Consider the following 12,268-nt stretch of genomic DNA (forward strand, 5'->3'; position numbering starts at 1 on the left):
AAGAAAATTGTTGGGGGGGGGGGGGGGCTATTCCATAAGGAACATGATATTTTTTCAGTCATATGATATCACAACAAATGTGCCTGTTGGAAGATCAACTTCAGTGCTAATTTGCTATCAGGGCAATCTTCTCTTATTATGTCTTGTTAATCATTGTTAGTATTATCTAGCAGAGATGCAGGGTTCAGGTGCTATGCATTGTTCTACCTAGAAATTGTCAATAAAACTGTTGTTTGGTGGACCCAGCATTGTTTTTTGTAATCCCTTTTACTAGGTATTATTAGTTTCACGTGATGAGGCAGTGTTTCTGTCATTTATGTAATTTTGTAGCAAGAGTGTTTCCATGATGATAGGTTTATACCGCCCCAGTCTGACAAATAGTATTATCAAGCAGAGATGCAGGGTTCAGGTGCTATGCATTGTTCTAGCTAGAAATAATTGTCAATAAAACTGTTGTTTGGTGGACCCAGCATTGTTTTTTGTAATCCCTTTTATTATTATTAGTTTCACATGATGAGGCAGTGTTTCTGTCATTTATGTAATTTTGTAGCAAGAGTGTTTCCATGATGATAGGTTTATACCGCCCCAGTCTGACAAATATCTGCTGAAAGGTTTTATTCCCTTCTGAGATAAAGCACTCTTGTTAATGTTCAAATCCTTCTTTTTAGTACTAGTATTAAGTTTACCATCAATGTCTTCTTGATTGCAACTATGCTTCCAAAGAAGTTTTTTTTTTTTAATATAATTGATGTCTCTTTGTAGCTGATAAAATTATAGGTGTAGGTTTGGTATTGAACTATACAGTGTTATGTAAGTAAATTTAGATAGGTAATAGTTAAAGGTAACCTTTTCTTCTATGATGATAGGTTTATACCGCCCCAGTCTGACAAATATCTGCTGAAAGGTTTTATTCCCTTCTGAGATAAAGCACTCTTGTTAATGTTCAAATCCTTCTTTTTAGTACTAGTATTAAGTTTACCATCAATGTCTTCTTGATTGCAACTATGCTTCCAAAGAAGTTTTTTTTTTAATATAATTGATGTCTCTTTGTAGCTGATAAAATTATAGGTGTAGGTTTGGTATTGAACTATACAGTGTTATGTAAGTAAATTTAGATAGGTAATAGTTAAAGGTAACCTTTTCTTCTATGATGATAGGTTTATACCGCCCCAGGCTGACAAATCTCTGGCGAAAGGTTTTATTCATCTCTGAGAAGGAAAGGTCTCTTAGCTTCTGTTGGATTCTAGGGAGCTATTCCATATCTGTATAGTTAAAGATTTCAAATCATGAATATTTTTGATAGGACATTCTTTTCTTCAGGCTAGAAAGATTTGACAATCAAACAAAAAAAATTGCTTTATTGAGCAAAATTTACAAATTATCATAGGTACATATGCACAAAATTAACATAGGCAGGTACATGATTTAAAAAAGTATATAATGTAGAATACATTTTCCAACCCCTCCCCACAATATTAGGGGCATTTGCCCTGTTGTACTGCCAGGGAAATTTGTTTTAAAAAAAGTATATAATGTAGAATACATTTTCCAACCCCTCCCCACAATATTAGGGGCAATTGCCCTGTTGTACTGCCAGGGAAATTTGTTGGTAAATATATTTTTTTTTTTGCCCTTGGTTCCCCAGTTTTAATAATGGCCAACCTTCCCAGATCCTCCAACCACCCCTTTGCCTCCCCACAAATTGGCCCCATAGTTTCTACTGCTACTGCCTTGAATATATAATTTTGACCTGTCAGATGTTGGTATTTTTGGTGTTTTAACTGGCAGACTTTTTCCACAGCTGCTGCTGGGTTTGCTGCAGTGAGAGGAAGGTTTGACAGTTAAATAATAATAATACATGATCCCTTGGAAGAAACAAAATGGTTCCTAAAGGTTATTTAAAGGAGTTCAGGGACCAATTCAAAGTGTATTAAGTGATCCGATAGAATATATTACTACAGAAGTTATGGCTTCAGTTGTTTAACAATCCCTGTTGCACTTTCTCTGTTCCAGGACATACAAGTCCAGTTCCAGTGGTGGCAGTAGTCGAGGCACAAGTCGCTATGGCACAAGTGGTGGAGGAGGCTATGGCGGCAGCAGTCGCAGTGGAGGATACGGTGGTGGTGGTTATGGAGGAGGCAGTGGTGGTGGCCGATTTGGAGACCGTGGAGGTCGAGGCAAAAACTCCACCATGGGTGGTGCTCTACGTTGTCCTTTAAGTTATTCACAGTTCTAGCTATCCGCGTATTCTTCGCGGTATCCGCGGTTTGATCGCGGTATCCGCGGTTTTTGATCGCGGTATCCGCGGTTTTTGATCGCGGTATCCGCGGTTTTTGATCGCGGCATCCGCGGTTTTTGATCGCGGTATCCGCGGTTTTTGATCGCGGTAATCGCGGTTTTTGATCGCGGTATCCGCGGTTTTTGATCGCGGTATCCGCGGTATGTTTGCGGTATCCGCGGTATGTTCGCGTTATCCGCCGTTTGTTGTGAGATAAAGGGTTCAAAGAATCCAGATCATATTTTTTTTTAATCCTTTATCTCGTAAGAACAAACAGTGGATATCTCAATCAAACCGCAGATACTGCGAAAAAAAAAACCCGCAGATACTGCGAACAAATCGCGAATAAATTGCGGATACCGAGAATGGCTAGAACTAACTGTGAATAACTTAAAAGAAAACAATGTAACTTCTACCTATAACAACCTTCCACTTTGGAAGTTGAAGGAGCCCCTACATATATTTCCCCTACCCCCTACTTTGAATTTTGGTAGTAGGGGGTCAAGGGGAGGTTTCTTCAGACCAAGATTTTTGTCAGATTGTCAGAGCTCATTCTCTCTTCTGATTTCAGGTTGGAAGGTCCTCTGCTCTGATATCTCCAAATATTTCAACATGGTTTTTAGGAAAACAAGAGTTTCCATTAGAATAGTTAGATTTGCAAGGAGTCTCTCCTATGTAACTTTTCATGAGAAATCATATTTTTTCGCCTGTTTCGCAGTTTACCTGTAGTAAATGCCTCTTGTTGACTTAACCTTGCTCCTCTATACAATCCAAGTGTACCGAATAATCAAATTATGTACCTACATGATTTTATCATAAATATAAGTAGGTACCTAATACATGTATAATTATATCCATGTAGCACCGTGTAAACGAAACTTATCACAAGTTCACAAGTCATAAATAAGCATCAAAGAATTACAATTTTCTATATGTTTTTCGTCATTTAAAAGAAAGTGTTTCAAATTTATAAGAACGAGATTCATTCACAGTTCACATTTCATAGTTCACACACTGATCGCTCTATCTCTAGAACCACAACACCTAGAAAGCTGAAATTTGGTAGGAATATTCCTTTTATGGTCTAGGTGTGCAATAAGAAAGGATTTTGCGAAAATCTAAACCGATCCTGAGATATGATCAATTTTTGATCGCTAAAATCACCATAAATACACAGAGTGCAGCTGCAGAGACTGCGGGAGAGAAAACTTTTCCTCACTCGCCTAATATTTGAGTTTCGTTTATGTTTTTAGTTTGACAAGTTCGGCCATGCCTTTTCCACAAGTTTGGCCATGCCTCGGGATGAACTAGCGGGATTCCGGAGCGAAGCGACGGAATTCAGCTAGTAATCATATAGAAACGATATTTTTTTTATTTATTATTATCATCATCAACTGTTCATCATTGTAAATCTAATTGGTACAAGTCTTATTAATAATACGTATTTGAGCTGAACCAACAAATCCAATCATCTCGAGTTCAATATTAATCTAATCTTCTTTAGACTATTTTTTTTTTTTTCATTTAAGAGAATATATAGAAACAATAATTTTTTTTATTTATTATTATCATCATCAACTGTTCATCATTGTAAATCTAATTGTTACAAGTCTTATTAATAATACGTATTTGAGCTGAACCAACAAATCCAATCATCTCGAGTTCAATATTAATCTAATCTTCTTTAGACTAGCCTAGTCCGCTTGCTTTACCATCCTCTACTCCTTGAAGTGTGTTGGGCCAGTGAGCTGAAACATCCGATATTTTATATTAATATTTTACTCTCTTTGCAGGTTTTAACTTGAACCTTTCAACCATTGTTTTATTTGGTAATTTATCCACAAGTAAATAGAATTTGCTGAATATTTAGTGTAGATGGTCTTTTACTATGCAATGATGACTTTAGCATACTGACCAGAGGGAGTGATATTCGGGAGGGGATTCAAGTGTTGTTTTTTTTCTATAGGTCATATAACATTTTTGAAAATTTTGAATTTCACAAACCAGATAGCTCAAACCAAGTAGATGTAGATAACTAAATGAAGCTCAATGACTATGTATGTACTCCATTTAAGTCTGCATGTTGTAGTTTTCCACAATCTTCCATGCAACAATAGCACGACTGTGTCCTTCTAGGTTCTTTTCCTTCCGATATTCTAAGTGACACCTTCAATGAGATGAAAAAATAATGAGAGCAATAAATAAATAATGAAATGAAATTTGCATCCTTGACATAATCATTTTATACACCTTTCTTCTCCCTTCTGTCCTTAACTTTTTTTCTAGTCATCTTCTGTCACTACATATTTGATTTACTTCATTCCAATTTTCTGTATTACTTTGCCTTGTTTCCCTCTTAATATCTTCTGTTTTTATATTAATGAGAACAATAAAATAAATAATGAAATGACATTTTCATCCTTGATATATTAATTTTATACACCTTTCTTCTCCCTTCTGTCCTTAACTTTTTTCTAGTCATTTTCTGTCACTACATATTTGATTTACTTCATTCCAATTTTCTGTATTACTTTGCCTTGTTTCCCTCTTAATATCTTCTGTTTTTATATTATCACTAGCTGAATTCCGTCGCTTCGCTCCGGAATCCCGCTAGTTCATCCCGAGGCATGGCCAAACTTGCGGAAAAGGCATGGCCGAATTTGTAGTTATCAAACTAAAAACATAAACGAAACTCAAATATTAGGCGAGCGAGGAAAAGTTTTCTCTCCCGCAGTCTCTGCACTCTGTGTATTTCTTATGGAGATTTTAGCGATCAAAAATTGATCATATCTCAGGACCGGTTTAGATTTTCGCAAAATCCTTTCTTATTGCACACCCAGACCATAAAAGGAATATTCCTACCAAATTTAAGCTTTCTAGGTGTTGTGGTTCTCGAGATAGAACGATCAGTGTGTGAACTATGAAATGTGAATGAGTGAATGGATCTCGTTCTTATAATAGTTTAGTTTCTTCTTCATTGACCCCAATTGCCTTTTCGGTTTAGCTCTCCCAAACTCTTTCTTTCTTTCTTCCTTTCTTTCTTTGACTGTCATTAAGAACTCTACTCCATCGCGTTTTGGCAGACCTTTCCCTCTCTGTGTGTCCCAGTCCTCTTCGGGAACAGTATATAATGTAGAATACATTTTCCAACCCCTCCCCACAATATTAGGGGCATTTGCCCTGTTGTACTGCCAGGGAAATTTGTTGGTAAATATTTTTTTTTTGCCCTTGGTTCCCCAGTTTAATAATGGCCAACCCTCCCAGATCCTCCAACCACCCCTTTGCCTCCCCACAAATTTGCCCCATAGTTTCTACTGCTACTGCCTTGAAAATATAATTTTGACCTGTCAGATGTTGGTATTTTTGGTGTTTTAACTGGCAGACTTTTTCTGCAGCTGCTGCTGGGTTTGCTGCAGTGAGAGGAAGGTTTGACAATTAAATAATAATTAATAATACATGATCCCTTGGAAGAAACAAAATGGTTCCTAAAGGTTATTTAAAGGAGTTCAGGGACCAATTCAAAGTGTATTAAGTGATCCGATAGAATATATATTATTACTACAGAAGTTATGGCTTCAGTTGTTTAACAATCCCCTGTTGTACTTTCTCTGTTCCAGGACATACAAGTCCAGTTCCAGCGGTGGCAGTAGTCGAGGCACAAGTCGCTATGGCACAAGTGGTGGAGGAGGTTATGGTGGCAGCAGTCGCAGTGGAGGATACGGTGGTGGTTATGGAGGAGGCAGTGGTGGTGGCCGATTTGGAGACCGTGGAGGTCGAGGCAAAAACTCCACCATGGGTGGTGCTCTACGAGCCATTGACTGGGGAAACCTGCCTCCCTTTGAGAAGAACTTCTTCCACCCAAGTCCATCTGTGTTGAACCGCTCACCCCATGAGGTGCAAGCTTTCCGAGACAAGCATCAAATGACACTCAAGGGCAATGCACCCAACCCTATCACTGAATTTGCTGAGGCCAACTTCCCTGACTATGTGCTGAAGGAAGTCAAGTAAGTTGGGCTATTCTTTGTTTTACCTTTTAAAGCATGTCCATACATAAGACCTCTTGTATTCCACACATACAAGCATGTTTGTTCTCTTACTACCTATACTTCTATTATTCCCTACTTGAGTATTTTTTATACATAAGACCTCTTGTATTCCACACATACAAGCATGTTTGTTCTCTTACTACCTATACTTCTATTATTCCCTAATTGAGTATTTTTATCAAGCACTTAATTTTAAGTATGTAGAACACAGCTTTCATGGAAGAAACACATCTGCTGTTTTGTTTTGTGATCAATGTCTACCAAGCTCTAAAATTTGTACAGAGATACCCTCACTTAAATAGTGTCCTTGCTTTCTACCTTGAGTTTGGACACTAGAATCGTTTTGGAGGAATATCAAAGTTCTCAATGTCTTCGGTGTTCAAGTTCTCTCAATGCTTGGATCCTCCCTCTATGTTGAGAACATGTTTAGCTAAGACAAATTTGTTATTGAGATCTAGTTGGGTATGACCAATGATCAATAGTGCAAATATCAATATCAGCAGCTTGATTGTGTCTTTGAAGATGAGAGAAGTTTGCTGACCTTGGGGTCTCTGGCCCATGTCGATTGGTAATTTAAATTTAAACTCATTGACTGAGAAGTTCACTTAGTATGTAGTTCTTATTTTTATCTTCTCTAGTTGACTTTGCTGAAGATTTTTCCCCCATATTGTATTGTACTCTCCCCCCTGGTAATAATGTATGTGGTGTCAATCCCAGTGAGCCACGTACATTCTGTCCCGTGGCGTACATGAGGCAGTCCCAGGGTACATTAACACCTGATCCCGACACTTGCCAGATTGACACACCAATGCTTCTGGTACTTGCAAACGAGTATGACCAATGATCAATAGTAAAAATATCAATATCAGCAGCTTGATTGTGTCTTTGAAGATGAGAGAAGTTTGTTGACCTTGGGGTCTCTGGCCCATGTTGATTCTTTGGCAATTTAAATTTAAACTCATTGACTGAGAAGTTCACTTAGTATGTAGTTCTTATTTATATCTTCTCTAGTTGACTTTGCTGAAGATTTTTCCCCCATATTGTATTTACTCTCCCCCCTGGTAAAAATGTATGTGGTGTCAATCCCAGTGAGCCACGTACATTCTGTCCCATGGCGTACATGAGGCAGTCCCAGGGTACATTAACACCTGATCCCGACACTTGCCAGATTGACGCACCAATGCTTCTGGTACTTGCAAATGGTTAGGACATTGACATTTTCTTTCAATGGTATTATGAATTATGAACAAAGTTAAGTGCAATGTTAGATATTGCATCACTTCTTTTTTCTATAGACAGTAGGTTTACTTGCAAATGGTTAGGACATTGACTTTTTCTTTCAATGGTATTATGAATTATGAACAAAGTTAAGTGCAATGTTAGATATTGCATCACTTCTTTTTTCTATAGACAGTAGGTTGTTCGCACTTTTTCTCCCTTGATATAGCTGTTGTTGTATATTTCACAGCACAAATGAATGTATAAAACATTATTAGAGCTTGATGGAGCAATAAATTGTGAGCTATGCAATGATGACTGTAGCATGCTGACCAGTCCATGATGACTTTAGCACCCCCTCAATTTACCCTCTGAGAAGATCTGAGCATAGAAAACTAGTTAGCTTTTTCCTATCCAACTTACCTTACTAGAGTTTTTTCAGATTAGCAAAAAAAAAGAAAAAAAAAAATGAAAATGAAAACCAAAACCAAGCCTAGTAGTTGGGAAGGTTTTCCCCACCCTCATTTAAATGGTATTCTTGCTTCCTCTCTTGAGTTTGGGTACTAAAATCGTTTAGGAGGAATACCAATATCTCGATGTCTTCGGTGTTCAAGTTCTCTCAATGCTTGGATCCTCCCTCTATGTTGAGAACAAGAGTTCTATTTTAACTAGCCCTGGAATATTGGAACTTTTAGTTCATTCTTTTGTGTTCTGAACTGTTTGATTAGGAATTTGAGTACTATGGTCAGGGACCATTTTGTGAATGTGATGGTCTTTTATTCTTGCTTCCTCTCTTGAGTTTGGATACTAAAATCGTTTAGGAGGAATACCAATATCTCAATGTCTTCGGTGTTCAAGTTCTCTCAATGCTTTGGATCCTCCCTCTATGTTGAGAACAAGAGCTCTATTTTATCTAGCCCTGGATTGAACTTTTATTTAGTTCATTCTTTTGTGTTCTGAACTGTTTGATTAGGAATTTGAGTACTATGGTCAGGGACCATTTTGTGAATGTGATGGTCTTTTATTTTTACACTGAAACTGTTGAAACCTATGCAATGATGACTTTAGCATGCTGACCAGTCCATGATGACTTTAGCACCCCCTTGATTTACCCTCTAAGAAGATCTGAGCATTGGTCAACAGTTTCTACTTGGTTACTAGTTAAATGTTGTGTCACAGTATGTCTCCCAACTTTTTCTTCTTTTCTTTTGGTAGACCAAAAAAAAAAATTGTGCAAATCCTGTACATACCCAACAACCTATTGAAAGACCAGACCAAAAGGGTCTTACTTAGCATGTACCAGGCTTCATTGTGCAAATCCTGTACATACCCAACAACCTATTGAAAGACCAGACCAAAAGGGTCTTACTTAGCATGTACCAGGCTTCTTGTGCAAATCCTGTACATACCCAACAACCTATTGAAAGACCAGACCAAAAGGGTCTTACTTAGCATGTACCAGGCTTCTCAAGGATGAGCCTAACCCCTTCGGCTTCTCAAGGATGAGCCTAACCCCTTCATTTCCTTGTGTGTTCCCAGGAGGCAAGGCTTTGACCGTCCCACCCCCATCCAGGCCCAAGGTTGGCCCATTGCCATGAGTGGCTCCAACATGGTGGGAGTTGCCCAGACTGGATCGGGCAAAACCCTTGCCTACATGTTGCCTGCTATTGTGCACATCAATCATCAGAGTCAGTTGAAGCCAGGTGATGGCCCGATTGTTCTTGTGTTGGCTCCAACTCGAGAGTTGGCCCAGCAGATTCAAGAGGTGGCCCGAGACTTTGGCTCGTCCACCTATCTGAGAAGCACCTGTGTATACGGAGGAGCCTCAAAGGGACCCCAGGTAAGAGGACTTTCTTATATCTAATGGGAACTCTTGTTTTCCTAAAAACCATGTTGAAATAGTTGGAGATATCAGAGAGAGGGAGAGGGATCAGGAGAGAACCTTCCAACCTGAAATCAGAAGAGAGAATGAGCTGGACCTTGACTGGCACTATAGTGTGAATCAGGCTTAAGGATGGACATTCTTCAAGACAGACAAGCTGTATTTTATTATGTGACTTTTTAGATTCAATCAGACATTCTGCCAGTCTGTCTCTCTTGTTAAGGGAAATGTTTTAATACATGGGTTTCTGTGCTAATCAGTATGAAATATGCTTAGGTAGTCAAGGTGTTGCAGTTGAAAATTCATATCTCCTTGGTTGAATCAAAAGAAAAGTAACATAATAAAATACGGCTACATTTAAGTTCAATGTAGATGTTCAAATTGTTACAAAATAAAGTAGCAAACACACTCATTGAAATCACCTAATGAACAAGAAAAATGGCAATTAGCTGTGTGGAATAGCCCAGCCAGGAATTTTACTTTTGGTAACCTAACAATTTACCATCTCATTTCTCAAATAACTTGAACATCAAGGTTCATCCAATCCATTTAAACTCAGCATCTATTCCTACTTTTTGCTGACAAATTACTCATGTTCGGTAACCTAACAATGTACCATCTCGTTTCTCAAATAACTTGAACATCAAGGTTCATCCAATCCATTTAAACTCAGCATCTATTCCTACTTTTTGCTGACAAATTACTCATGTTTGGTAACCTAACAATGTACCACCATCTCATTTCTCAAATAACTTGAACATCAAGGTTCATCCAATCCTTTTATACTCAGCATCTATTCCTACTTTTTGCTGACAAATTACTCATGTTTACAGCTTCACTGTATCTTTGCCCGTGCAATCTCATTTCACGCTTCCATCACATCTAGATCTTGCTAACATGCCACCTTACGGAGATGGAGACCGAAGGTATGGTTCTTTGTATTCCATTCTCAAATTGACAAAAAAAAATATATATACATTCTCAAATACATAAGTGGTATCTTGTATAAACTGCCAGAATAGGACTGGGCAGTCCTTTCACTCTAGCAGTCTAAACAAGGTCTTTTGTATTTGATTGGCATTGGTTCTCATTTCAAAACAAATAAACAAAGCTAGGCTACTCACACTTTGACTGTCAGACACATAATAATATAGGTCTGTTGATCTGTTGAAACATTTTCTCTTCTTTAGACCATACACATGGTCAAGTGGTTTGTCAGACATTGAGAACTTGAGTTTTTAGCCCAAAGTAATTTCACAAAACAGCATGTTGTTGCATTAATGAAAATATTTTTTTGGGGGGGGGGGGGGAATCTAGGTCTGAAGAAACCTCCCCTTGACCCCCTACTACCGAAATTCAAGGTAGGGGATAGGGGAAATATAGGGGAGGTTGAGGGGAGGTTTCTCCTATTGGAATTGGTCTTTTCTCCTTCAACTTCGAAAGTGGAAGGTCGTAGAGGGAAATCATCTTGTTGTCCTTTTAGGGGAAATATAGGGGGTTGAGGGGAGGTTTCTCCTATTGGAATTGCTCTTTTCTCCTACAACTTCGAAAGTGGAAGGTCGTAGAGGGAAATCATCTTATAGTCCTTTAAGTTATTCACAGTTCTAGCTATCCGCGATTTGTTCGCGGTATGTTCGCGGTATCCGCGGTATGTTCGCGGTATGTTCGCGGTATCCGCGGTATGTTCGCGGTATCCGCGGTGTGTTCGCGGTATCCGCGGTGTGTTCGCGGTATCCGCGGTGTGTTCGCGGTATCCGCCGTTTGTTGTGAGATAAAGGGTTCAAAGAATCCAGATCATATTTTTTTTTAATCCTTTATCTCGTAAGAACAAACAGTGGATATCTTGATCAAACCGCGGATACCGCGAACAAACCGCAGATACTGCGACAAAAAAAAACCGCAGATACTGCGAACAAACCGCGAATAAATTGCGGATACCGAGGATGGCTAGAACTAACTGTGGATAACTTGAAAGAAAACAATGTATCTTCTACCTATAACAACCTTCCACTTTGGAAGTTGAAGGAGCCCCTATATTTCCCCTACCCCCTACTTTGAATTTTGGTAGTAGGGGGTCAAGGGGAGGTTTCTTTAGACCAAGATTTTTGCCAGAGCTCATTCTCTCTTCTGATTTCGGGTTGGAAGGTCCTCTGCTCTGATATCTCCAAATATTTCAACATGGTTTTTAGGAAAACAAGAGTTTCCATTAGAATAGTTAGATTTGCAAGGAGTCTCTCCTATGTAACTTTTCATGAGAAATCACATTTTTTCGCCGGTTTCGCAGTTTACCTGTATGTAGTAAATGAAAATGCTTCTTGTCGACTTAACCTTGCCCATTTGTTTATACAATCCAAGTGTACCGAATAATCAAATTATGTACCTACATGATTTTATCATAAATATAAGTAGGTACCTAATACATGTATAATTATATCCATGTAGCACCGTGTAAACGAAACTTATCACAAGTTCACAAGTCATAAATAAGCATCAAAGAATTACAATTTTCTATATGTTTTTCGTCATTTAAAAGAAAGTGTTTCAAATTTATAAGAACGAGATTCATTCACAGTTCACATTTCATAGTTCACACACTGATCGCTCTATCTCTAGAACCACAACACCTAGAAAGCTGAAATTTGGTAGGAATATTCCTTTTATGGTCTAGGTGTGCAATAAGAAAGGATTTTGCGAAAATCTAAACCGATCCTGAGATATGATCAATTTTTGATCGCTAAAATCACCATAAATACACAGAGTGCAGCTGCAGAGACTGCGGGAGAGAAAACTTTTCCTCACTCGCCTAATATTTGAGTTTCGTTTATGTTTTTAGTTTGACAACCA

The 12,268-nt window shown here is 38.4% G+C and overlaps 1 protein-coding gene and 2 long non-coding RNA genes across 3 annotated transcripts in view; all 3 read left to right on the forward strand.

Annotated features, from left to right (window-relative positions):
• LOC103510041 (ATP-dependent RNA helicase DBP2-like) overlaps nt 1-12,268 on the forward strand; it is a 27,811-nt gene that overhangs the window by 3,455 nt on the left and 12,088 nt on the right. Inside the window, exons 3-6 of the mRNA XM_026824207.1 lie at nt 2,014-2,210; nt 2,850-2,857; nt 5,843-6,282; nt 9,082-9,391. Of these exons, the coding sequence (XP_026680008.1) occupies nt 2,014-2,210; nt 2,850-2,857; nt 5,843-6,282; nt 9,082-9,391 (955 nt within the window). The remainder of the gene's footprint in view (nt 1-2,013; nt 2,211-2,849; nt 2,858-5,842; nt 6,283-9,081; nt 9,392-12,268) is intronic.
• LOC113467785 lies at nt 92-1,222 on the forward strand. The gene is made up of 2 exons (XR_003391739.1): nt 92-353; nt 867-1,222. It is a non-coding gene; the product is annotated as an uncharacterized LOC113467785 (long non-coding RNA).
• LOC113467783 lies at nt 7,159-7,999 on the forward strand. The gene is made up of 2 exons (XR_003391737.1): nt 7,159-7,626; nt 7,742-7,999. It is a non-coding gene; the product is annotated as an uncharacterized LOC113467783 (long non-coding RNA).

This window comes from Diaphorina citri, unplaced genomic scaffold (genome assembly GCF_000475195.1).
Source record: "Diaphorina citri unplaced genomic scaffold, Diaci psyllid genome assembly version 1.1 scaffold554, whole genome shotgun sequence".
NCBI classification, from domain to species: Eukaryota; Metazoa; Arthropoda; class Insecta; order Hemiptera; family Psyllidae; genus Diaphorina; species Diaphorina citri.